The sequence below is a fragment of the Tauraco erythrolophus genome, chromosome Z (genome assembly GCF_009769465.1).
Source record: "Tauraco erythrolophus isolate bTauEry1 chromosome Z, bTauEry1.pri, whole genome shotgun sequence".
Lineage (NCBI taxonomy): Eukaryota > Metazoa > Chordata > Aves > Musophagiformes > Musophagidae > Tauraco > Tauraco erythrolophus.
Window position 1 is genome coordinate 87,781,903 of NC_141496.1, and position 27,281 is coordinate 87,809,183.

Sequence of the window (27,281 nt, forward strand, 5' to 3'; positions counted from 1 at the left end):
AATTTTTCTCTTTCCTGCTTCTGTTTAGACCACTTCTGCAAGATTTTTCAGTTTTACTTTACTAATGAGTTGTCAGGATACTCACAATTCCTCACAGCTGAGGTCCAATCCTTATTGTGAAATGCACAGCCAAGATTAAGTTTTAAGTGAAAAGGACATACGTGTACCTCATATCTGGATAATCATCCACCCACTCTGTGCGCTTCCAAATTCATATGGAGATCTTACTTCTTTCTACTTAGAAGCATTTCCCTATGACTCATAACTCAAACCAGGTCTAAACACATACTTGGGAAATGTGCTGACCACTTCCACCTAGTGTTAAAAACGCTGATGCCTCTTGATCATGGTAAGGTGGAGCCATCTCCTGTCCGGATAATAAACAACCTTTTAGCAACTATAAAGTTACTAAACTACAAACAATTCTTAACCACCGAAGTAAATGTTCTTTCAGCCTGACAGAGTGCGGTCAGCTCTCACTATAAACATTTCCTGTATACAAAGTCTACAGTAACATGTCTCATTGACAAAGGGGTCACACACGACCTGCACAACACTCGATAAATGATTACACTGGCATGGGGGCTACGAGAAAAGCCACTCGCTTGCCTTTATGTTTTGAAAAAGTAAAAACAACTGGGACTGCTAAACTGATATAGTTTGGTTGCCTTTGGATAAAGTCCAAGTCCATTCCGTCCTGCAACCGAGTTGCAGTTGGCGAACCCATCTGAACTTCCTTTCTACAGTACCTTGAGGGGAAAAAGACGTCCCTCTTGGTTCTCATGTTCAGCAGCTGGTAAAACCCTTAACAGTACATGAACTGACACTGTTACTTTATATATGCACATAGACAAGATCAATGTGTGACTTCTTACTAACTCCTGGTGAGGGCTACAGAAGATCATATTCAAACAACTTTGGTCTGATAGTGAGGCAAGAGTGAACAGCTTTCAAACTGGACTCGGATAACATGATGACATAAGAGATGATAAAGAGGAAGCTCCTCTCAGAGAGAAAGTCCATTATGTTGGTAGGCTTGTCACTGGACACACATGAACTTTGGAGCCACCACAGAGGTACTATTACGAAAACTGCAGTGCTTAGAGGATATGCAAGACAGCCATCGTAGCTAGAACTCCTAGATGCCAGCTGTGTATTGTGGAAACACTAGAAAGCAGAAGATTAAGTAGGGGTAAGTACACAAAAACTGTGTAGTCATAGAAGACGCAAAGTAGTTTAAAGTTTAACCAGTAGCACTGTTATCTGGCTGAGGAATGTGTCTTCTCTTGCACTGCTTTGATCTTTTTCAGCTTTCTTAGGAGAAGTGGAAGTTACTTAATACAGCAGTTCATGGTGAAATTAAAAACAACAAGGAGGAGAACAAGCAGGCCTGCAGGTTTGGGGAGGGTGGGGGGAGGTTTGTTTTGTTTAGTTGGGACCTAAATTTCATGTTTCGCTGACCTAGATACAGTAAGAAATTTAACACACCCACAGCCTTACACTATTGCATGTACATATACTTTCTGCACATACAGGGACGGACCATCACTCAAGCCTTCTGTGCAGTCATCTCTCCATCACAGCAGCATTACCAAGCTAATAGAAGACGACACGTTTAGCAAGACATGAAAAGGTCAATATATTTACAGGTGGGCGAGCAGGAAAGGGAACGTGAAAGCGCAGGGAACGGTCTCTAAATGGTAACTCAAAATCTCAAAAATATGACAACATACTTAGTCTCAGAAATAAAATGGACCAAGTTATGGGACATTTTTCAGGCCTCATGAGAAAGGCTTAAAAACTCTGAAAGACCTTGAGCTCCAGCTTACTAAGCGTTGGCAGCCTCAAACACATAAAACAAACAACAGAAAATCACCACATTTCTGTGAACAAGATGAAGAGTTTGAAATTTATGAACTAATAATTCTCTTTCTCATGGTGAAATCCACATTGCCCTTTCCTCCACTGTTTGTCAAACAGCTTTCCCACCCAGCTTTTTGGCAGCTAGACACATCACAAGAAACACTATTTTTACATACAAATTGCTTTGTATTTCCCAAGAAATCATCTTTCTAGAGCAATGGAGCTAAAGGCTAAAAATAAAAGACACTGGTCCCTGGAAACTGATTATCATAAATATTAGTGTCTTGATGAGTTCAATACAAATACATCACGAATTTGTTTGACTACTGAATCTTAGGCTACAGAGGCAGAACGATAGTAAGGTTCCCAATTTAATTTCTTCTGGTACAGTATGCGTTCTGCTTCAGAATAACTCAATGTCCACGCAATGGTACACCACACTGGGAGCACTGCAAACTGAAAGCTAGCAGGTTAGACACTGTACCAACAGCTATCTCTCAACTGAAGAATACAAAGAAATTTGCCATTATTCTTCCTCTGTCTCTCTAATTCCAGAAACTAGAAACGTCCTCTTTTAGACCATGTTCAGAATAATGATTGAAGACTGATACATTAAAAAAAAAAAAGGAAAAAAAAAAGAGGGGAGGCAGACTTTTTTCACCTTCCTTTATTTATAATATAGTCTATTAGATATAATTCTTCTTAAGAGTGCCATCGTACAAAAAGATTTTACATTTATCATTCCTTTTCATTACTGAAACACAAGTCTTTTCCCATGGAATTCTCACTTATATCCAGCAGAGGGCAGTAAAGGAACAGCTTTGTAAACTCCAAAACCAAGTTCCTCCTCATTATCAAGAAGTGTTTAACAAAAGATTGTAAAATTGCCTTTTAATTAGAATTACACTACCCTTCACACAAATCACCTTAAGAGGTTTGCTGTCATCATCAAGAACTTAAGTACACATTTTCTAACCAAATATCCATTAACTCATGGAAATCGAAATAAGACATCTCCTGTGTCCATCTTCCTCCAAAAACCAAATTTCAATCTATAAACTAAAATTTAATGAAGACAAAGAAATATATGGCTATTTCATGAAAAAAATGTAGACCATTCTGTCTGGGGTATACTACTTTAAGGCTTCCTATATCTGAATGGAAATCCATCTCAAATACTGACATCCCAGGCGAAAACAAGAGTTGTGTTTAACCACAGCTGGAAGTACAGGACTGGTTATCAGAACTTTATCCATATTTCTAACATGGGCAACACTTACGCCCATACATTGAGGAGTTTTAAACTGACAGCTAGAACATAATGGAACCATGTGAGAGTAATACCAGATGTGCAGAAACACAAGGAAGTTTTGGCACGTTGGCACACAATGAGAACTACTGCCCAGGCTTTAATGCCCTTCTTTAATGCCTCTTCCACAGTGTATGGAAAGAATTTGGAAACTAAGAATGTGATCCACAGAAGCTAGCACGCTAGTGAGGCAGTTGTTAAGGAAGAGAGGAGGAAGTTCTACTGACAGTAATGTGTACCGATTGCAACAGGCTTCTCAGAAGTACTTCTTTCTACCTGGGAACGCAGCATATCCTTTTAAAAGAGCATAGTCCTTTCTTTCAAACACAATTAGAAAAGAAGATTAAGCTCATTTCCCCTCCTTTATGCAACAAGTCTGTCCTTCAACACTCCCCCATTTCTTTCCCTTACAACCTCCAAGACCAAAGTTCCAATAATTGAGCTATAGAGGTAAAGAGCAGCTCATCTGGTTCCTTTGGTTGAGGTCTTTCCAATCTGTTTCGGCCTGAAGGACAGATAATACCTCAGCCTGATTGAGCTCCAGAAGGTAAGAGTGGAAAAGCAATGACAAATTCATAAATCAAAAGAAAGGTTGCAATTAGATTTCCAACTCCATTAATACTAAACTGTTCTTCAGTATATAATTTTTTTGTTTAGAAAGGACTATGGTTGAGAGAGCCAAACTTAAAACAGATTTTATTAACCCGAATTTTGAGCTTCAGGACCCCTGTGGTCTTTCATGACCACAGAAAAGGCAGAACAAATGTTGCTCCACCAAAGGCAATGCAGAGTACTGGTACCTTGTAAGATGCAGATGATGCTGTTGTCACAAATTCTGAAGTCTGAGTCCACCATCCAGTCTGCAGTCTACAGTAATCAATACTTTCTACAATAATCAATATTGGAAGCTTAAAATATCTAGTGCTTTTACTTCTTACAGAATAAAGAAAATGATTTTCAGAGAAGCTCATTAGTTAATCTCTCCTTGACTTCAAGTATAGAATGTGTAAGTTATTATTTCAAAACTTACACACAGGAATTTACTTTTGACATGGTAAAGTGAGATGCAAGCTGACTAAAGCATATGCATTGCAGTCTAACTTAGATGACTTTTTTTCTTAATTCACAGGGACTTGTGTTAATTTGTTTAAACTTCTGAATGCAAGAGGTTTCATCATATACATTCCTTAATCATTGCTTAAATAGCTACATGTACACGTACCACAAGACTGATTTTTCTGTAGCATGAGCATGTGGTTTTCTCACGACATTATTAAGAGATTCAGTAAGTTAAAATAATTCAGTAAAAATTAAGCAGCAATGAAAATATCTTAGCTGATTGTGATTCACAGATAGCATTCCCTGATAAAATCACCTCCGGAGCACGGCAGCTACACATTTTCAGGGAACTGAGTGCTTCCTTTTCAAATTTACAGATAGCGAGTACATTCAATCAAAATATTTAGAAAGATAAATAATTTGCTGCCTTGCTCATTCTCCTTTCAGCTCATGGTTCCTATGCTAATTTATTAAAAGCCATGAAGTCACAAAAAAGGCCTTGTTCAAGTACTTGGAAGCAAAAAGTCTCAGAACTTCACAGTAAGCTGCTCTTTCCAACTAAAGGTAGTTCTGCCTAGGCCAACACATGCAGCTCACAATACCCAACAATAGATTTCCTGTATATCTCTTTGAGGGCACAAGAGTCTACCTTGTTGGTCAATAAGTCAGCGGTTTCAGTTGATAAGCTTTGATCCTCCCTGTAGGAATTTTCTTTTGTGCTTCATCTTTAATGCAGGGCTCTACCTACCTACCTAGCAATCAATGCTTTAAACACTTCTTTTGCCTTTAAGGAAAAAATCAGAGAGCAAACACAGATGAAAACTGTTATGTCACTTATTCCTTTAAAGGCTCCCAATGTCCTGCAAGTGAAAATTACTTAGAATTCATTGCAGAAAATATTTAAAGATGTCTTTGGTAGAAAACTTACATCAGGATAGAAAATCATCTGGTCGCTATGCCTTTCTGTAGTTACAAATGTTCTACCAAGAAAGTCTTGGTCCAGACTGTACGTACAGATCATATAGTTACTACAAAGCCTATCAGTGGACAAACAAAATGTTGAAACTTAGGAGGGAACTAGCAGTTTAGTAAGAGAAGCACATTCACAAGATATTTAAGATTTGAGACTTCTCAGCAGCTGGTGTCACTCAACAGACAGGCAAACTAAAACTACCTGTAGCGTTTAAGTCTCGATAGGAATAAGCTGCCATAACATCACTGTGACCTTCTAATATGCTATTCTCTCTACCTAGCACACCACTTGGTGACTTTCTCAGCTGCACTAGATTCTCCAGCACAAACTCACTAATTCTGAAAATCTGTTCTTAAGCTAAAAGATAGGAAGACAGGCAAAATTAAGAGGTTAAGGAACACGTACAGATTTCCTCAAGTAAAGTCAGCCTTGTTCTCATGTCTACACAACCCTTTTCCCACCTGTTGTCCAAACATCAGTCTCAAGTCAGGCACACAGTGTTAAGCGGCATTTTAGCCTTTTCTGTGAAACAAGTGTTCAACATTTTGTTAATCCAATATGTAGAGTTCACAGCCTAACTGGAAGGTTCCATCCCTCAAAAATGAAATTGCTCAGAGTGCGAGCACTTGTTTAGACTAATAGCAATAGTCAAAAAGCCTTACTTCAAGTTCTTTTCTAAGCCGCTCCTCTCGTTCAGTGCTGTATTGAAGCTCACTGGCCTGGCGTCTCAGCAGCTCCGTACAGCCACTGTGTTCCACCTCCACAGCTTTCATTTTCTTGCACCTATTTTGCAGTGCATTATTCCGCTCCTAGAAAAAACAAGGCATTAAGAGATACATTTCCTAAAACAAAATACTGTGGTAAAGAGTTCAAAAGAGGAATACTTTGTGAGCGGAGACTGCATTAGAACAGGTTATTAAAATCTAACACATTAACCAATGTCAACAGAATCATCCACGCAACAGCAGACACGCTCTTCATTCACCACTAGGTAAAACGTGTTCATTCAAAAATCACTATGAACATGACCTTCTGTGGTAATATAAAATCAGAGTCAATTCCCCACTGGAAATCTGCTCTTCTAAACTCTTCATTCTCCCAGCTCAATGGCAGTGATGGTGATGGAAACAGTTAAGTGTATTTGACACAATGATACATAGGGATAGGAGATCTATTTTGTTCTGTTTTTTATTGTTGGAACTTGAAATCAAATCAGACATTTTTAGAAACAGTGGATGTCCCATCCCTGGAACTGTTCAAGGCCAAGTTGGATGAGGCTTTGATCAGCAACCTGACCCAGTGGAAGGTATCCCTGCCTATGGCAGGGGGATTGGAACTAGATGATCTTTAAGGTCCCTTCCAACCCAAACCATTCCACAATTCTATCCTGAGAAAGACTTTCTTCTGTCTAGAAACTGCATTACTTTATTCTACTGAGAACTTTGTAGTTCATGTAGATTTTTTAAACTAACCAACCTGTTCCTCACTTCAATTTCTGCATTCAGAAGTTGAACCAAGTTACAGGCAAGTATAATTACTAACACTACTGGACTCATCAGCTCTGTAGAGTCACTGTTACAAAATCCACACTCACACCACACCAGGCTCGGAGGAAAGTAGCCAAATAATGAACCCCCAGTAGTCTAGCGCATACTTAAGCTGGAGATCCCAGAAGTCTCAAAAAGAATAGCTTTGGTCTAGTGGACAGGAATAAGCTTTTTGATAACTAGTATCAGAAATAAGCTATAAATCCAGTGATTTAGTTGAAGGACCTTTGGAGACTCAATTTGTTAAAATGACTTTCTGTGCAAAACACGGAAAGATTACAATCAGTCCTCCTGTTCATTTCCTCCTATTCAATATCATAGCAAGAAACGCTTTGTGAAAATAAACTAGTTGGTCTGCAAATTCTGCTATTACCCTTACGTCACACAATCTTGTTCCTAGAAATCACTAATCATAAGGCATCTGCTGAGCAGGGAGGAGGAGAAAATGAATTATTCATACAGAATGATTCTTCAGAAGATTGAAGTCTGACAGAACCATGTTTATACATGAAGATCAAAGAAACACAAGTCTTTTCCAAAGTTTGGAAAATGATTTTTAGAAGTTTCTCCAGATTGAAGGTAGACTGTTTTGGTCACTAAAATATGACAAAATGAGAATCATGATTTCTACAGCGCCAGTGCTAGATGTTACCAATTAGTAACTGAAAAAAAATAGAATCATAGAATGGCATAGGCTGGAAGGGACCTCAGAGATCATCTAATCCAATCTCCCTGTCATGGGCAGGGATGCCTCTCAACTAGACCAGGCTACTCAAGGCTCCATCCAACCCAGCCTTGAACACCTCCAGGGAGGGGGCATCCACAACTTCTCTGGGCAATTTATTCCAAAGTCTTACCACCCTCCTACTGAAGAATTTCTTCCTAAGATCTAATCTAAATCTGTGCTCCTTCAACTTAAACCCACTTCCCCTTGTCTTATCAGTGGACACTCCTGTAAAAAGTCCCTCCCCAGCCTTACTGTAGTTTCCATTCAGGTATTGGAAGGCAGCTATTAGGTCCCCCCGAAATCTTCTCTTTTCAAGGCTGAACAATCCCAGCTCCCGCAACCTGTCCTCGTAGCAGAGGTGCTCCAGCCCCTGCATCATCTTTGTGGCCCTCCTCTGAACACGCTCCAACAGATCTATGAATCTCTCTTATGGTGGGGACACCAGAACTGGACACAGTATTCGAGGTGGGGTCTCACAAGAGCAGAGTAAAGGGGGAGAATCACCTCTCTTGACCTGCTGACCACGCATCTCTTGATACGTCCCAGGATGCGGTTGGCCTTCTGGGCCGCATGAGCGCGCTGATGGCTCATGTTGAGCTTCTCATCTATAAACACCCCCAAATCCTGCTCTTCAGGGCTACTCTCAACCTACTCTGTGCCCAGTTTGTATTTGTGCCTAGGATTGGCCCAACCCAGGTGAAGGACCTTGCATTTTGACTTGTTGAAGCTCATGCAGTTTGCACTGGCTCATTTCTCAAGCCTACCAAGGTCCCTCTGGATGGCATTTATTCTCTCTTCTTTCATTCACAGGCACTATGGCACGATTTTTTGGCATCCTCTGAAAAAGTAACAAGGAGCATGCATGTGAAACACATGAAGAATAAAAAATGGGAACCTCAATAAATCAAAATTTTCTAAAAATAGTATTCCTGGATATGGACTAAATTTAAGATAATCCCCTGCAATATCAAGCCAGTGCACAGGGTTCTTCCCATCAGCATGCTAAAAAAAAATTTTAACAATTTTTGTAGAATTATACAACTACTCTCACTCTCTCCACATCGGAAAGATACAGGGATATCTATATCTTCAGGTATATCTTCCAGACATTAACAAAAGTGAGCTGGGAAAAGCACACATTAAATAAGTAACACAGTTTGCTGCAAAATACTACATCAAGACTTAAAAACATTTTATACTGGAAATATAGCTAACATTAATCAGATTAAAATTGATCTTGTTATACAAATTAACATGAGTCGTAGGATTTCAGAACCTTAAAGAAGTCTCCAAACTTTCCAGACTTGATACGAAACTGTGCAAGACTATACCAGCAGTCATCTGCCCTCAGAAGGTTCAAAGAGATACATGCTTCACCATGTAAAAAAAAAAAAATAAAAATATATGCACATACACGTATACCTGCATGTCATATACGTACTTAATATATAACTGCTTACGAAAACATGGCTGTTTTTTTTTTTTTAAAAAGTGTGTATAAACAACACGATTTCACCAGCAGTCTAAGGAAAAACTGAGTGCTTCTGTGAAGGAATATTATATTTTGACTAGCCACCAGGTGATGCTATTGCACTTACTATTGAACTCCAACATCCTTAATATGAGGCAGATGGCATGATAAGCATACCCAAAAGAGCACACTACAAACCTTTTCGAAAGCAGAGGATTACTTTCCCTCCATATCTTAGAGACACATTTCAATGGGTTAAGCCGACTTAATTTCCATGCTTACCTCAGCATTTTCATAGACAAGTTCAGAATTACAATTCATAAAGTGCTGCTTTTCCAACCAGGATTTGCATACATGCTTAGAATCTCGTTTCTACATGCATACCAAGACCAAAATTAAAACCACTTTATCTAGCTTTCATTTCGTAACTCAGAATAACTATGAAAGTATTTAAAATAGACCTGTAGATACACAATGCAAAAGACTGGAATACATGTGAAGTCATAATTTATAAACCCAGATCCTTCTGACATTTGTATGTCAAGTTTAAATAAATTAAGCTTTCAAGCAACAACTAAGGGTGTCAAGTCCATATTTAACATTTATGTGTGTGATTTTCATTTACTGGAAAAGGCCCTACCTAACATTAGTTATTTATTGTTAATTTGCTGGGATTTTACAACTCAGCTGTTAACTCAGGCAATGGGCAGGGGAACAGCCACAAAAGCAAAGTGGGAAAATACAATTTTTTTACTACTGAAATCAGGTTAGGAGACAACACCTAGTAGTGAATCACATTTATCTTACAAGTGAACAATTTTCTAACTTTAATACATTTACCATCCAAACACCTGCCTCTGCAGATCACCTTTACTTCTGTAAATACATCCATTGACAGAGAACACAATGTCCCAAGCAATCTACTGCTCCTTTTGATCTGAGGCCAAACGACACTTGAGAGGGTGCACCTCTCCAACATTGCTCTTTTTAATTTAATTCTCAATTTAATTTTGCATTAAACTCACTGAATGTGGCTTCTAACACTAACACTGCATAGCACAGAAGACAAGTCCATTCCAAACCCTCCTCAACCTACCTCAGCCTATTGTTAGCCCAAACTCAGAGCCGAAGCTTCACTCTTGGCCAGCTTCATCTGGTAGCTTATCCTCATTAGCGTATATCTAACCCTACTTTTTTAAGCATCAACTTTGAATGAAAACTAAATCGTGTTTCTGTTGGTTTGCGAAGGACCTTAGGGTGTCACCTGTCAATCAACTGACGTGTTTTTGTCTGGTACCTTCTCTTTCCTTGGCTTCTGTTTTTTTTGTGTAACTATTCCTTCATGGTTCTCCTAACTGTTCCTTCAAAGTACTGTTCAACATACCCACAAAATTACTCGGGAGAGGAAGGAACTTCCTTTTTGTCCTTCTCTCAGAAAAAAATCCAGTTCAGTGGTATTCTTCTCCATCATCAGAGCTCCTGGTCATTAAGACAACAGAGTGCAACTCCTTTGGCAGCCCATGCACAGAAACACCACATATTCACACACTACCTGATTCCTACTTCAGGACTCATTACTCCACCTCTCTTTCCAGACCGTACCTTCAAACAAACAGCTGGAAAGTCAGTACACATACTTCTGGCATACACGAAATTAACGGATTCTCCCTGCCCTGTTTTTTTAAGAGCTGTTCCTACAGGTGCCGCACAGAATCTGACCAACAGCACCATAATGTAGCACGACAGGTGGGTTTGCTTTCGGAACTTGGCTGTCAAGCTGACAGCCAAGGATTCTTTTGTGTCATCCAGGAAGACTGCCCGGCACTGTCCCAGACTTGGCACTGACCAGGTGGGAAGAAAGCAGGGCTAATTTTCTAATGCTTGACCAGTGCCCAGACCAACTGAGACAAGTCCGCCACATCTTAAAGGTAGCTATAAGAAAAGAAAATAGGAATATAAAAAAAGAAGTCTCACTGAATAAAAGGAACTGAATCTCTTTGTACCTATCTGTTCTCTGCACACATCATGCATACGAGCAAATGGCTATCAGCCTTAATGGAGCCTCTGCACTACACTTCTTTGAAAGCATAAAGGATACCTACAGCTCAATACATCCTCGATTTTCCTCAGGTGCTATTATTACAGTGCTAAAATATAAGGTAACTCAATTGCCAATTAAAAAGATGAAAATTATTAAGTTACAGCTGTGTCATTGTTTCTGTCCCTGCGGAGCAGATAAAAGCTGGGTATGTTAACTCAGCACTTCCACACCATACTACTACTAGATTTCTTTGAAACATAATTCAGTTTTTAATAGCTTGGCTGTATTAAAAAACTGTAAAAAAAGCTCATATTTTTATTACTTTTTAAACATTTAACATCTGAGGGATTTATCCGTATCAGTGCACAAACCCCCACAGTCTAAAACAGATTACAAGCCCATCTCTCAGTATTAAATGTTTTTTTTCTAACTGAAAGGCAGAATTTACAACAATGGTCATTTTTCATATGTGGCATGGAGTGAATAACGTACAATGCACAGCTGGAAACCCCACCATCACTGCCTGGTATGTGACATACATGACACGACACATGACAGTGTATAGTCTCTGTATTATGCAAACGATTTTCACGTTCACAGAAACATGTCAGACTGGGGAAGGTAAGAGGAAAACGGAGTCAGAAGCCAGGTATTGCATATCCCTGATATTACTAACTCAGCTTTGCACCACAGTGCAAATAGGCCTCACTACCACTGTGCACTGGTAACTCAGTTTAGGTGTTTATCATGAAAATCAGCCACAACAGATTCCACCAAAGCAAGAAAGACTGTGATCCAGTAAGTCTAACTTTATAAAGCTATAGTCTTCAGAAATAGCCTGCAGAATTCAGCTACTTGGGGGATTTTTTCTCTAAACAAGAAAAAACCCAACCCACCACATGCTTTGCACCAAAAAAGCTCCTGCCATCATCTCATGCAAGTTTCCAACTATTAATATATCATACCTGCAAAACACTTTCTAGTTGGGTTCTTTCCTTAAGCAGCAATTCGTATTCACTGTTGCAAGTTCTGCAGATATCATCTTTCTCACTTGCAAGTCTTTGCTGTTGTTCTTTCCACTTCTGCTGAGCAATACAAAATGTGTTCTCAGTCTCTGCCACTTTCTGCTGAAGTTTTTCATTCAATACTATTGTTTACAGAAAAAGAAAAAGAAAGATGACAAGCAGCACTGCAAAGCATGTTCAGAAAAAAAAAATGTATAACAATCATCAATTCTGTGTATTGTACTATCCTGTGGAACATTAACGCTTCCAGCATCTGAGAGCACCATCTTTACTACAAAGAAACAATCAAATTTTGTGTTCCTATAGCATCTTTCACACAAGGAATAGGAATGCTTTAGAGATTTTTATAAATGAAAACTCTTCCCCTCTTGGAAAAGAATAAAAACCTGAGATAAGTCTTTCCAATGAGGTCTCTATAGCATGGAGGACTTCATTTCAGATTTCTACATTTGGGCAGCTTGTTTCCAAATGTCTATTTGATATACATATTAGTTTGTAACAACTAATTTTGAGCTCAGTTTAAGTGACAGTAAAGATAGGCACTTGCCCTATGAAAGGTACTATAAGAAAACCTAAGGCAGGTCGGGCTCGCAAGCAAAGGCTTAGCTTTTCCAGGGAAATGTACTGCTGCTCAAGAGATTTGAATTTTCAGTCAAGTACATGCCCTGAGATAGAGGAAGACTGCATATACTCTTCTGCAAAAGCTTAAATGCCACTGAAACCTTCACCACTTATGCCTATTTATTTAAGCATTTTGACTAGGAACTTGGCTTTATTTTACAAACTGGCTTTCAGATGAAAGTACTTAGTATTAGTCTTTAATTTTGCTGAATACAACTAGCTACACTAGCATTTAAATGATCACCACCTTCTAACAGATTTTTATTTCAAGTTCACCCCAGTTTTCTGAAATTTCTTCCCAGTCAGAGAGGGATAAACTGAACAGAAGAGGAACATTAAGACGACACAGATGATCAGTGGACAAAACGATGGGAAAGGGCTGTCAGACAGCAGAAAGTCAAGCCTCGCCGAGAAGAGCAGAAAAACAGTTTGGAGGAAATACTGAAGAGGACAAGCCACAAATGAGGCTTCTGTCCAAGGAGCTAAGTTGGGGTCACATCAAAGAGGGGAACAAGGCTCTAAGTGATCAGGGAAAAAAAAAGCAGTAAGTTACAAACTGCAAAAGAATTGAGAAGCAATACCATGATGACTTGACTTCTTTGGCATCTGCCACAGGGGGAAAAAAAAAACTTTGAGGAATTTCAACCGATGTAATCTACCGTTGGTTAATGGACTTCTCATTACTTCTGGTATTGAAAGAAACTAACACACAGACATATATTTAGCAAAACATCCCTCGCCTCTGCAAAACCTCTCCTACTTCCTTTTTGTTCTTCAGTCCTCTCACCACATGTCAGTCCAGTCCCTTTGGGGAGATGACAACCAGCACACCAGGCTGGGGTCTCTGTGCTGTGGTTCCTCCCTCAGCAACAATCCCTTTTGAGTCCTGCCTCTTGGTGCCTGCATGGGTGGTCACTAGTTTGGCCTCAGCCCCTGCTCTGGCTGCCGCTCTGCTCCCGTTTCTCTTGCTGTTTCTTTTTTCTCTTCTTTTTCTTTTCCTCTCAGCATTTACCACCCTTTCTGAAGGGCATTTTTGCAGAGGCACCACAAACTCGCTGGTGGGCAGCTTGGTGCATGGTGGAGGGTGGGTTTGCCCGTTGCAGAGCTGGCTGGGACAAGCTCCAGGCAGACTCAGACCTCCTTCCTCCCACACAGGTTGCCCTGCAGACCCACACCCACTACCAACACCTGCCAGCTGTGCCTGATACAGCAGCCCTTTAACTTTCTAAATCATAAAATGAACCACAAAATGAGATTTAAAGTATTTTAAAATACATACATGAACTACTTACTTCTAAACTGGCAAGCAAACTAGCAGTAAAACGAGCATGCACAGAAAGAAACATAACTTTTCTCTAAACGAGAAACTAGCAGTTCAAGTCTTCAGCTTGTAATTGCAGGAGAATTTCCAAAAGCAAAAAAAAATGTCTTCTTCCAGTTTGCAATGCACAAGACTTATTTTTTTTGTGTTCTCCAAAGGAGTGAAAAGTGCAGTTTTCTATTCACCTTAAAAACAGGCACATGGAAAGGCACATGGAAAATAAGGAGGTGATTGGTGACAGCCAACATGGCTTCACTACGGGCAAATCCTGCCTGACAAATCTGGTGGCCTTCTACAACAGAGTTACAGCATTGGTGGATCAGGGAAGAGCAACTGACATCATCTACCTGGACTTATCCAAAGCATTTAACGCTGTCCTGCACAACACCCTTGTCTCTAAACTGGAGAGACACAGATTTGATGGACGGACCACTCAGTGGATAAGGAATTGGCTTGATGGTTGTACTCAAAGAGTTGCAGTCAATGGTTCAATGTCCAAGTGGAGACCAGTGACAAGTGGTGCTCCTCAGGGGTCTGTACTGGAGCCAGTGCTATTTAACATCTTTGTTGGTGACATGGACAGTGGGATGGAGTGCACCCTCAGCAAGTTTGCAGATGACACCAAGCTGTGTGGTGTCATCGACACGCTGGAGGGAAGGGATGCCATCCAGAGGGACCTGGACAGGCTGGAGAGGTGGGCCTGTGAGAACCTCATGAAGTTCAACAAGGCCAAGTGCAAGGTCCTGCACACAGGGCAGGGCAATTCCAAGCACAAGTACAGGCTGGGCAGAGAATGGATAGAGAGCAGCCCTGAGGAAAAGGACTTGGGAGTGCTGGTGGATGAGAAGCTCAACATAAGCTGGCACGTGTGCTGGCAGCCCGGAAAGCCAACCATCAAAGGTTCAGTGAACTCACAAATGCATCTCCTGTACTAGATTAGAAAGGTATTATACTTACTAAGGTAACTAAAAATGGACCTCACTTAATTGTGAGAAATATCTCTCTCTCTGTTGAGTAGGATCAAGTAAATCTGAGTTTCTGACTACAAAACTAGTAGGAAAAAAATGTCTTCATAAAAACCTTCCCTTCCACATACTACTGTCACAACACACATGTTCCATTACCTATAAAAAGAGAAAAAAGGATGAGAAGAAAAGAAACTGGACATGAGTCATGAAAAGCCTGAAACCTTTGAAAAGAAGCAGTACAACGAGAACTTCTGAAAAATGTTTTTGGAAATAGTGCAAACAAATAAACCGTAACAGACTTTTTCTTTTTTTCCTCTGAAACGGAAAAGGAAGAACTGCTGGACATAGCGATAACCAGGATGTGGAGACAGTCACCATGCTTACAATTCTGTACAAGGACAGCAGTGAGAGAGGGAACAACAGAAGGTAAGGGGCAGGAGGAAAAAGGGTTGATAGATTTCGCAGGTTAGTTTTAACCCACATGAGACAGTAAGAGTTTTGTAAACACAAATGGATAAGGGATGGGAAAGATAAGAGAGATCCAAGAAAAACAGCAAGAACTAGAAAATTTTATTAGGTCACTGCTTCTCATTTGTCTTCCTGACTTGAAACTGACTTAGCCTTTGTTCCGTGTTTGCTTTTTTGAAACTTACCTTGCAGTTCGACAAGTTTGTTTTTTGCATCACTTAACTCCTGTTCTGCAGCATATGTTTTCAGGCGAGCCTCTTTTCTGGCAATTGCCAATTCGTACTCCAGACTCTGTCGAACAGCCTCTCCTTTCTCAATTTCTGACCGTAATTTGACTATCTGGCTTTCATAGTTGGTCAGCTAGAAAATAAATTTGCTTCAGAAATCTGGCAACAATGCTCCTTTGAAAAAATGTCACGTTACAGAAATATACCTACAGAATATTTTTAAAAGACATTTTGAATTGCATTCAGATATTTTGAGCTGCCTTCTTATTTCATTTGAATTTGAAATATAGTCTTGCAAATGCACATTTATGCAGATTTTAATTACTTTTACTGGTTTTTACACAAACTGTTCCAATTCCTAGATTAATTTCATGTACATTAAACATACCTCTCCATTATTCTTTCAAAAATACACTACCTTAAGAAAATAAAACCGATAATACTGTCACGTTCCTGCACCTCAAAAGAAAAACAGCACCAACAGAAACTATATGATCCATAGGCAATTTTCTGGTAACTTTCTTTACATTTAACCCTTAGAAAAACAGTCACATTGGGATGCTAGACTATCAGACATCTAATAACTCACAAGTATATGTATGAACATAAAATTCAGTCCAATAATGTTCTGTAGTAAAACACAATGCTATTAAATTTAACAAACTAAGAGCAGAAAATGCTTTAAAAAGTGATCTTATCCAGATTAAGAAACATACTCTAGTCATTGCTGCCAAAAACTCAGTCCAGAAAAATCAAGTTCAAGCTATTTCAACACAAGAAGGTGGAAAGAAAAATATGTATTTCTTCAGAACATCTACAAAGCCCTTTTGCTTCAGTAATATAGCATGTAGGTAACTGAAGCATCTGTAACTATATGGTAAATGGATAGGGGGGAAGAAAAACAGTCTCTCAAGTAGTTTACTTAAAATGCAACCTGACTTTGTGGTGCAAACCAAAAGAGCAAAATGGTGCAGAAGATCCTTGTGCACACCCAGCTTTCAAATTCTCAACGTAAGAGGTGGATTGTTTGGGGTGTTTTTTAAAACCCAGATAATTCCACAGATCCATTTTATACAAACACCTCACAGTTGATGGGGCAATGGGAAAACAACAAATTAACTGCAGCACAAGAGCGAGTCCTTGTGGGAGAAACAGGAGTCTCTTAATTTGGGTACACTCCCAATAATAAACAGATATGGAACAGTAAACTTGGTTTATTGGCTGGATTCAGCCCAAAACAGATGAATGAGCACACACCTCAACTGCCTCTAGCAAACTGAGAGCAGAATTGTTACCCACAGTAGTAACAATTCTTCTGCATCAGCACAGTTTAAACCAGGACATCAGCTGTCAGACTGGCATTGGCATTAGCAAGGGCAGGAAGTGTTTGTTCCTAGTAGTAACACATCTGAAGCTGGACACAACTACTGCTGTACTCAGTGCCCACCTTTCCCTAAGAGTACTATGGAGAAAGCTGATATTCAAACTAAAGAAAAGATTAATTAAGTATTTTCTTACTACTACCTCATTTCAATACTAGTTTGCTACAACAGCATTGGGGAAAACTTGTGGGTAGATTATTTCCATACGAATGAAGTTCCAATTAACAAACACGAAGTTATTGATGAACAAATCACCACACCCATACATTACACATTGTTGTAGTTAATGAAAACTGCAAATTTGCCCAAGCTAAGACACTGTGAGACCACTAAAGGATATCCTAGCTGGATTTGGTGTGTACACATAGAAAAATACTGTAGTAGGTTTATGAGTTGCAAATGATTTCTGCAGAATTAAAATGATACTCTAACATCGTGAAAAAAAATATATGTAAGAACTAAATAAGATCTTTTTACAAGGCTGGATTCCATCTGTGGCTTTTATTTATCTGTGTCACCTGGCAATTTTGTCTAACTACTGGTAGTGGCAGCCACTCCTTTCCCTGCAGGAAATTTGTATTCTGCTTGGTGTAACTTTAACTATCAACAATGCCAGCAGAGGCATTAAGAGCTCCTATGAACTGCGTCACCTTCCTTATTTTTTGGCTAATGACTGCTTCTGATGCATCATGAGAGAGTATTATTTTAATGAAACAAGATTACATTTATTCCAAGAGTAAATTAAAGCAAACAAAAAAGTCCTTACTTCTTGATTGTGTTTAATGGTTAAGTCTAATTTTTCTTTCCTGGCTTGACAGAGTTTCCTTCTCAGATCTTCAGCAGTGTCCAATGCTGCTTCATTGCCACTTTGTAGTAACTGTAACTCACACTTGGCATTATGTAAGCTGCAAAATATGAATGTTTTCAAAAAATATGAGCATTCAAGTTTTAATGCTCCCTTATTTCGACGATCAGATTGTAAGCCCAATGTTCTACACATTCACTTAAGTAAAATTATGCCATGCAGTTGTCAGCATACTATAGTTCTTTGAAAAAAGGATTACACAGAATTACTCATTGTGCAAGACAGGAGAGATGTAGCAGCAGGATCTTAGAAAAGAGATGCACTCCAGATTTCCCAAAGTTGATTTAAGCATAACATGCTTGTAATAATTTTTTGTTATCTTTATTATTGAATCAGTAAACTTTCAGGATGCTTAAAAACATCATTCCAATCACTTACATTAAAATAACTAGCAAGCTTTTGTTTGTCTCCTGTAGTAAGGCTCATTTTTTAACATGGATTACCATCTCAGAACCACCTCTGTCATGAAACAAATGCACATACGTGGTACAAAAAAACACTTTTCCACATTTTTTTCTTCAAAGACATATGCACTTAAACTACACACAAGCAATCAATCACGAACACAACACACATTAAAGTTCTAATCCTCTAAAATGCCCAGTATCTTCATTTCTGCTACTATTTCAGTTAAAAGAAAATCTACTTGGCTGTTAGCAGGATCAGCCCTTGAGTACCACAAGCAATAATAAAATAATCAAAACAACCTTTTATATGTAGAGTGAAAAATGAGTACAAAAATACATATTTAATTAAAATAAACTAGTTTAACAATCTTATGTGCAATCACTGTAAATTCAAACTGGACAACTTTTAAATTATTTCAGGAGTTAAAATCAGTTTTCACATTATTTTATGTATGTAAGTCTGGCTGAAACAATTAGTTGCTCCACACAAAAGCACAAGTTGTCAGGACCACTAAATATTAAATATATTGTAATGAGAAACATATCAAATTAACCACAAACCTAGCATAATTTCATACAGAACTGAAAATATTAGAATACCTCACCTTTGTCTACATGAAGTCTTACAGGAATTACAGAAATGGCAGTCTATCAGAATTTAATGATTTGCTTTTTCTAAATAAAAAATGACCACTTTGCCCCTTGGTTTGTGAAAAGGCACCGTTAATATTCTTCACTACTGAGAACTCTACCTAATGACGCATGCGTTCTCACGTAAGTTGACTACCAAAAAAAGACACAAATGTCATCAAGAAGTGGAACAGTAATTTCAATTAAGTGTTGCCTTTAAAGACATTACTAATAACAAAGGACGAAATTTCAGGTTTTTAGCTGCAGACCATAAGTATTTTATAATTTAATAAATACTAAGTCTATTTCCATCTGAAAATAAGAAAGACTTCATCTATGAGATGAGAATAATTGTATGTCATCAGTAATTGTTCTCCAGGGTGCCATGTACTTAACACACTTTATATATTTAATAAATGTAGGAGATAAGGATCATTAAAGCCTGCACCAACTGCAAGAAAACCACAGGCACATTATTAGTTTTAAGTGTTTACTACGGGAGCCATACACAAAGGAACCAAGAAAGGCAAAAAACGAGCAACAATGTAAGGAAAATCACGTATCGTTATTTTATGCAACTCTTGGCTACGGCAATAAGACACGGTGGTAGGTCAAGCGGGAAGTAAGAAGGATCTGAACAGCAAAAGCATCTGTAAACTGCATAAAAGCTTATTGTGGACTCATACAATAGGTTTGAGAGACTTTCATTTTGTGGCTGCGGAAAACAGAGATGAAAGAAAGGCAAGTTAGTTTACCCAGAGATGATGCAAGAACTATCAATCTCAGCTAAAGATAGCTAAAGGCCAGACAGCACCTAAGTCTGCAAAGCACAGGCTAGCAAGAAAACCAGAACCCAAATGGAAATCTGGGGAGGACTAGGGCAAAGAAACAAAGGTTATGGAAAGGGTAACTGTTCTGTTAGTTTGAGGAGGTCATTTTGCTTCTTTAAACCTGGTGATATTTAATATTCCTTGCATGGAGAGCACACTGAAGGCAAGCAAAGAAATGAGTACTTTTTGTAAAGTAAATAAAAAACACCTTTAAATCTTTAAGTGAATGACAAAGGTTTGTATGGCAATCAACTTTCAAGAGAACTGTTCCTTCCAACTCTTCTACTAATTAGCCAGGGGGTAAAAAAAGCACATTGGAGATCTCTACACAACAAAACTTACTCAGTGGAAAACACAACTATGTGATTAACTGTTCTGTTTAATCGGACCAGTGAAAAAAACAAACCAAACCACAAACAAGTTACAAAACATCACAAGTAACAGCCAAGGAGGGACGTTATAGAAATGAAAAATGCGCGTAAGAGCATTAAGACACAACAGCACAACGGTTACTACTGGGAAAAAAAGCATTAAACAACTTTTTTAAATAGCACTTTCTGCACAGCTTCTAAACTCACAATGCCATTACTGAAAAATTAAATATATAAAGCAGAAACCCCTGTTTTTCTTCTTAGTATAGCATAAAATTGAATCAGCTATTTAAAAAAGAAAAAAACAACCGAAGGAACTCTACTAAGTTAACTACTTTATTATTTTGTCTACTTAAATACCTTCAAAGAAAATAGAGATTGGCCTTAAGAATTCTTATTTCTGTGACATTTTCTTTAATCATCAAAGGGTTGCCAGCACATGCAGTACTTCATGTAAGTTTCATACTACCTATTGTAGGAGATCCTTCCTTCCGTATTCATAGTACAAGTAGAAGTGCTACAAGCATAAAACTCTCAAGAAGTTTAAATCAAAGACAAAACAAACACACAAAATCCCTGGAAAGCTTCACGGCATGCATGATTTGCAGTCTAGCAGGAATTCAAAGAATGCCTTTTATTTCCATTTTCATATATTAATAGTTCATTGACCATTGGTTTTGAACTAAAATACGTATTTTATCAAATACTGCTTTTATCTAAGACACCATTTTTAGTAGTGCTCTATGATTCTTCAAGAAAGCACATAAGAAGGTGAAATAGCTTGAGTTCTACATTGCGAATGACTTTTTGTAACTCTAAAACTTTAAATTCACACCCACTTCACAAGCCAGCCAGTTACAGCAAACACAGAACACTGCAGAAAAACAGTTTTTCACCAGCTTTCCTTTCACAGCTGGCAGAAAACGTAGAGTGATTTTCTAACAGAGAAATTTTCTTGCATTTATTACCTAGCAGTGGAACCTTGCTAAACTTGCCCTGCTGAACAAGACGTCTGCAGTCTGATCTCCTCACCAAAGTTCATAGCCATGGAATTTTGCTGTTCCTATATATAATTGGCAGTTTTGTATAATCAGACTTCAAATAGCGACAAACAGCTCTCACAGCTAAGATAAACCAAATGAATTAAAGCTGACTTTAACTGTGCCAACGACCAAACACATGCTGGATCACAAAAACACAAGAGCCGTATGCAAGACTTAAGGCTGACCTCTACCACCTCAGCTAACGCAGAAAACCATTCTGTAACACCAGGTCAGCGTTCCTAACTGAAGGCAGGAATTCCCTCTGTCTCTAACTCTCGTCTCCTACGTCTGTGTTGGAACTCCTGCACATCGGATGGCCAGTACACATGTCTTCAAGTAAATCTTTTCATCTAGTGGCTGTATTGACCCAGCAAAGCTTGCATGTGTCCCACTGTATCTGTTCCTTCTTCAGCCTGAATCACGTAATTTCAGGGATCTAGAAAACAAACCACAAAAACATGAACCATACTACTAGGCTTAAAAATAGAGAAGTAGATCTCACCATTTAGCTTCCGTGACAGTGGAGCTGACTGGAGAGGACAAACTCATGGCGTCCAATATGCAGCTTTTTAAGTCTATAAACTCTGGAGAATGAAGGTCGTCTTCAACCATATATACTTTTACTTGACAAGCTTCAAAGATTACTCTTTTCCATACCATAAAAACATTAAAACCTGTAACACAGACATGGTTTAGTTTATTTGGCAACATAATAAAACAATCATTTGTTAACTTGGTTACCAAACAGTGTTACTAGGTCATGTGAACAATTATCACCAACTGTACTTTGACATCAGTTTTAGTCAGAGAGTGGTGCTGTTAGTCCTCTAAGCTTGAATACTGCAGATTTCAAAAAATTATAATAACGTATTTTGTAGAATATCTGCTCCCCAGGTTTTCAGAAGGATGTCAATAAAAAACTTTGTTTGCATAGATTGTTTCCCTACATTCTCCATTCTCCTAAGAGGATCACAAACTTCATTTTTCTTCAAAATAATTCTAAAGGAGGTAAATGGATGCACTATGATTTTTTAAGTAGGTCAATATCCAAGGTTTGCTGTCTAATAGCAGTCTTTAACATAGCAAGGCTTTGGTTTCATAAACCTGGAATTTTCTAATTGAATGTATTTTTACTGTATTACAGATCTCAGCAATATTTATGGTCATATAAGAGGAATACTAAATTGAGCTCCGCTTGCTTTTTGAAGAAACTCACTAATTCACTATTATTGATAAAAAAGAAATCAATACAGACAACATATTTACAACACAGACTTTAAAAAAACTCCAAGATTTAATTCAAGTTGAATTGCAAACTCATTTATGAGTTCTTTCCATTAACTAAAGCAAGGTACAATGAAAAATCAGCTGTGTTCAACAATCAATAAAAACGAGCCATGAAGGTTTGCTTTTGAAGTCCACAGTAGATGAACATCCATACTAAAGTCCAAAACAAGAATCACGGAATGGTTTGGGTTGGAAGGGACCTCAAAGATCATCTAGTTCCAAACCCCCCTGCCATGGGCAGGGACACCCTCCACTACACCAGGTCGCTCAAAGCCTCATCCAACCTGGCCTTGAACACTTCCAGGGATGGGGCAGCCACAGCTTCTCTGGGCAACCTGTCCCAGTGCCTCGCTAGCCTGGACTCCATCTTTACCATCTCTGGCTTGCAGCCACATGTTTGCCACAATCTATTTATGTCGGACAGAACACAGAAGTACTTGGTGTAATACATGAACTATAAGCCAATTTTGTTCCTTCCAGTAGCTAATACTCTGCACCAGACATATAGAGAAGAAAAAAATGCATTTCTGCTTCAAATTATAATTTTAACAGAAAGAACAAACCTTTTTTTTCTTTTTTTTTTTACAGAAAAGCATAACAACTGTTGCCCCGGGTTACCATACTGCTTTACATTCAAACACGGAGTTATTCCAAAGTATCTTCAAAATCAAGGGGAATAATATGGGAAGAAAAGTACAATGAAGCTTAACAGTCTCCTTCAGCTTCTTAATAAAGAATATTTAGATGTACCATTTGTGATTTTTAAGATCTGCTCATCAAAATTCAGTTTGGTACATGTGTTCACAAGCCTCAAAACACATAACTTCTGTATTAACTGTCACTCACACTCCTAGCGAGAGCGACACAGCTTTCTTTCCATCTCAACTGCGAAAATAGTTGAAGACATCATTTTCAAAGCATAGACAAGTCTGCGGTACACTTGCTAGGCACATGTTAAAGGCCATTCAATTATTAGTAACTTGAAAATTAAAAACCCCAACTTCACATGAAAGAACAATCCTGACAGAGTATTTGTAGCACTGTACTCAACAAAGATCAGTTGCTCAGATAAAAAGAAATTGTGATACCAGGGAATGGGAAATTATACCTCTATACACCAACATGTAGCTCTGAACACTGAGAAACTAGTTTTTCATACCACCCTTTTAAGCTTTATTGCAGCCTACACCAAAATCTCATAACGAACAACAGAAAATAGGTACAACTAAAAGACATTCTCAGAAATCTTTTTCACCTCAAGAACAGAATCCACTAACTCTACCCAACAACCAAGAGCTGCAGTGGAAAAAAAAAATCTTAAGTCTCAAAACATAATCAAAATGTACACTGTCATATCTACACCATTCTGCAGTTTTAAAACTTCTTGAAGTTACATACAGGGGAAAAAAAAAGTCAGAAGAATGTTTTCTGGGAATGCTTATGATTTTGAATACTCAACCTTTCTCTTTAGAACATGTTTCAACAGCCAAGTTATTAGCACACAAATGCATGCACTCCAAAAGTGTGCTACTTCCTTTATGAAAAAAGCATTCCGTTAGCATGGAACGGCTCGCAGGAGCCCCATAATTAAACAGAAGAGTATAATAAGTGTTCGTTCAAGGAGATAACATATTTGATAGGTGTCACCTACAACACTTGTGTCACATTCTCCTCACGAACTTCTGAATATGCTTAAGTAACTTCTGCAAAGCCAGTGATTTAGATAGGATATATGCAAGAAATTCTTTACTGAGGGTGGTGAGACACTGGGACAGGTCTTCCAGAGAAGCTGTGGCTGCCCAATCCCTGGAAGTGTTCAAGGCCAGGTTGGATGAGGCTCTGGGCAACCTGGTGTAGCGGAGGGTGTCCCTGACCAGGGAAGAAGGGTGGGACCAGATGATCTCTGAAGGTCTCTTCCAACCCAAATCGGTCTCTGATGGAGACGACCCAAAATAAATCTAACCATGACCTTAAGATGCACTACTTTAACGCTTACAAAGCCGGGCGTAACACCGGTGCACCGGAACTTTATAAAAACTCACCAGCAGTGTTTTCAGCTGAAAGAATCGCTAGATTGTCACTAACGCAGACCAAAACTTTCACGCCAGCTAAAAATCAAAGCAGCACGTCACTTCACGCCGACACCGAAGACATCACTCGCTCAGGCGCGCGCCGCACCGGCGGCTCAGGCGATGGACCCGGCAAGCCGAAGCCAAGCGCGGCGAACCGGCGGCCGAAAGCAGAGCGCCGGCGGGCGCGGCGGCAGCTCCGGACAAGGCTCCGGCAGCACGGGCGCCAGCCAGGAACGAGCGCGAAGCTCCGCCGCCACGGCCGGGCGCCCCGTCCACCCAGCGCCGCCAGCCTGCTGGTGCCGGGCAGACGGGCCTGGCGGCCCCCTCGCCGCCCCGGCTGCGCCCCCGCAGGCGCCGGACGCGGCCGGGGACTCCCAAGCCGTGCGTGAGGCACCCGCCCCGCCGCCCGGCAGGACGAGCGCGTCTCGCCGAAAACTCGCCGCCGCCGGCGGGCCGCGCGGCCGTTATGGCCCGGCGGCAGGGACGCGGCCCCGCCCCCGCGCGCCGCGCGCGGCGCCTGCCCAACGGCGACTTCCGGCTGCGGCACGCGCGGAAAGCCCAGGAAGGGCGCCGCTCGGCGCGGGCGGGGCGGGGCGCATGCGCGGGGCGGGGCGGGGAGGGGCGGGGAGGGGAGGGGCGGGGAGGGGAGGGGAGGGTGTAGCGGATGGGAGGGGAAGGGAGGGGAGGAGAGGGGAGGGGAGGGTGTAGCGGATGGGAGGGGAAGGGAAGGGAGGGGAGGGGAGGGGAGGGGAGGGGAGGGTATAGCGGAGGGGAGGGGAGGGGAGGGGATGGGATGGGTGGGGAGGGGAGGGTGTATCGCATAGGTGGGGAGGGGAGGGGATGGGGGGGAGGGGAGCGGGGAGGGGAGGGTGTATTGGATGGGTGGGCAGGGGAGGGGAGGGTATAGCGGAGGGGAGGGGAGGGTTTGTAGCGGATGGGTGGGGAGGGGAAGGGAGGGGAGGGTTGTAGCGGATGGGAGGGGAGGGGAGGGGAGGTTCTGCCGAGTGGTCACCCCTGTGACCACCATCCTCGGGCATCCCCAAACACCTCTCTTTGCGGGCGGAAGGGTGGATGCACTCTCTTTTCCAAAGCTGCTGGCCGTGTGGGCACATTTGCAGCTGGGCAATCCCAGGCATGGTTGCAGGATACTGAATCCCTAACATGGATAGTAGGGAATGCATGTGCAGGAAATGAAAACGACCGACTAACGTAAAAGCCAGGCTGAGACTTGGATGTCCGCAAACAGACGGCGGTGTGTTCTTCACCCAAATCACCGAGAAAAACACACAGGTAGCGGCTCCAAAAGACCGTGGGACGGAATCGCAGCAGGGCCGATGGGGGAGGCAGGCGACAGGGGTACCACTCCCCGTCTGTTTGCCTCAAGGCACGAATGGAAAGGTCCTTGTGAAACATCTCCTCCACTGAGGGGTTTCAAGCCCCAGACGTAAGCATACATGATGTCAAACAACGATGGCACAAAAGGCTTGTATAAAATCCAGCATACAATGTCCTAGAAAAGCAGACGAGATATTCTGGAAAGTGTGTCACAGGATGAAGGGAATTAAAACAAGTTCAGTAACTACTACTGATGTTATCATAAGGAGATACTTGTTGCTAATATTAAGACGTTAGTAACAAGTAATTTGAAAGTAATTTGAAAAGTAATTTGAAAAATTCTATACATGCTCTTTTGCTGTTGATGCGAGACCTGATTTTCTGCAAGCTAGGAGAAATCTGGGCCCTCTTGCATGAGCAACGTTGTGTTAAAGCTATCACAAACCACACTCGGAAAAGCGTTAGTAAGGCAGTCTCTTAAAAGAGCATTGGTCCACACCTGAAGAAGAAAAACGTATTGTGATGCCCATAAATTACCACATTATCAAGGAAAATATATAATCCACAAATGACCAGGTTAATCTCAGAAATTGTATAGTCCAAAAATGACCAGGCTATCTGAGAACACACAGTCCAGAAGATGAACAAGTCATTTAAGAGACCATAATACACTGATAGTGCACAGAACAGGCGCATATGAAAACCCCCACGAAAAATCTTCTATGGGAAACTCAATTATCCTTGTCTATAGAAGGGATTATGTAATTTTACTGTAATCAAAATTGACCCCAAGTAATAGCATAGGTGGAGACACATGAAGATTGGATATATAAGACTCTAGTGACCTCGTGTAAGGTTCTACACCGTTGGATATGCAGCACCCATCAACCAGTCTGACAGGCCGCGTGTACTGTGCTGCTGCTTATGTACGTGCTGCTTTCTTAACTCTGTGGGGAGCTCCGTTGCGTTGCCTGTTCTTAGGTTTTCTATGTTGGATTCTGTCCAGTAACCCTCTCTCCAGCTTTGGTGGGTGTCCTGGTTTTAGCTGGGACAGAGTTAGCTCTTCTTTTTAGCAGCTAGAAGAGCTCCGTGTTTTGGTTTTACTCAGAGGCTCGCTCTGAGAAGAACGTTGATAGCAAGCTGATGTTTGCGGTTGGAAGTGAGACTCCAAGGACTTTTCAGTATGCCATGTTCTGGACGGAGTGCAGAGGCACGGCGGGATAAGGGGGAAGCATAGCTGGGACAAGGGGGCCATGATTCCCCTTGTGGTTTGTGGTGGAACTTCAGATTGAGGGCCAAACTGGCCAATTAGTATTCCATATCATGCAGCGTCATGCCCAGTATAAAGGTGAGGGGCAGCCGGACAGAAGGGCTTTTGCGCTTTGGCTCTTTCGACGCTTCTGCTCTTTTGCGCTTCTGTGCTTTTGCTCCATTGCCTT

At 40.5% G+C, this 27,281-nt stretch overlaps 1 protein-coding gene across 6 annotated transcripts in view; it reads right to left on the reverse strand.

The window, feature by feature from the left end:
* Positions 1-24,651, reverse strand: part of CCDC171 (coiled-coil domain containing 171) — a 156,089-nt gene extending 131,438 nt beyond the window's left edge. For all 6 annotated transcript variants that reach the window (XM_086629576.1, XM_086629582.1, XM_086629580.1 and 3 more), the window contains exons 1-6: positions 24,478-24,651; positions 21,651-21,822; positions 17,769-17,907; positions 15,579-15,753; positions 11,956-12,137; positions 5,867-6,013 (exon numbers count right to left, since the gene is read on the reverse strand). In XM_086629576.1, coding sequence (XP_086485702.1) covers positions 5,867-6,013; positions 11,956-12,137; positions 15,579-15,753; positions 17,769-17,907; positions 21,651-21,808 — 801 coding nt within the window. In that variant the 5' untranslated portion in view covers positions 21,809-21,822; positions 24,478-24,651. The remainder of the gene's footprint in view (positions 1-5,866; positions 6,014-11,955; positions 12,138-15,578; positions 15,754-17,768; positions 17,908-21,650; positions 21,823-24,477) is intronic.
* Between the last annotated feature and the right edge of the window lie 2,630 nt (positions 24,652-27,281).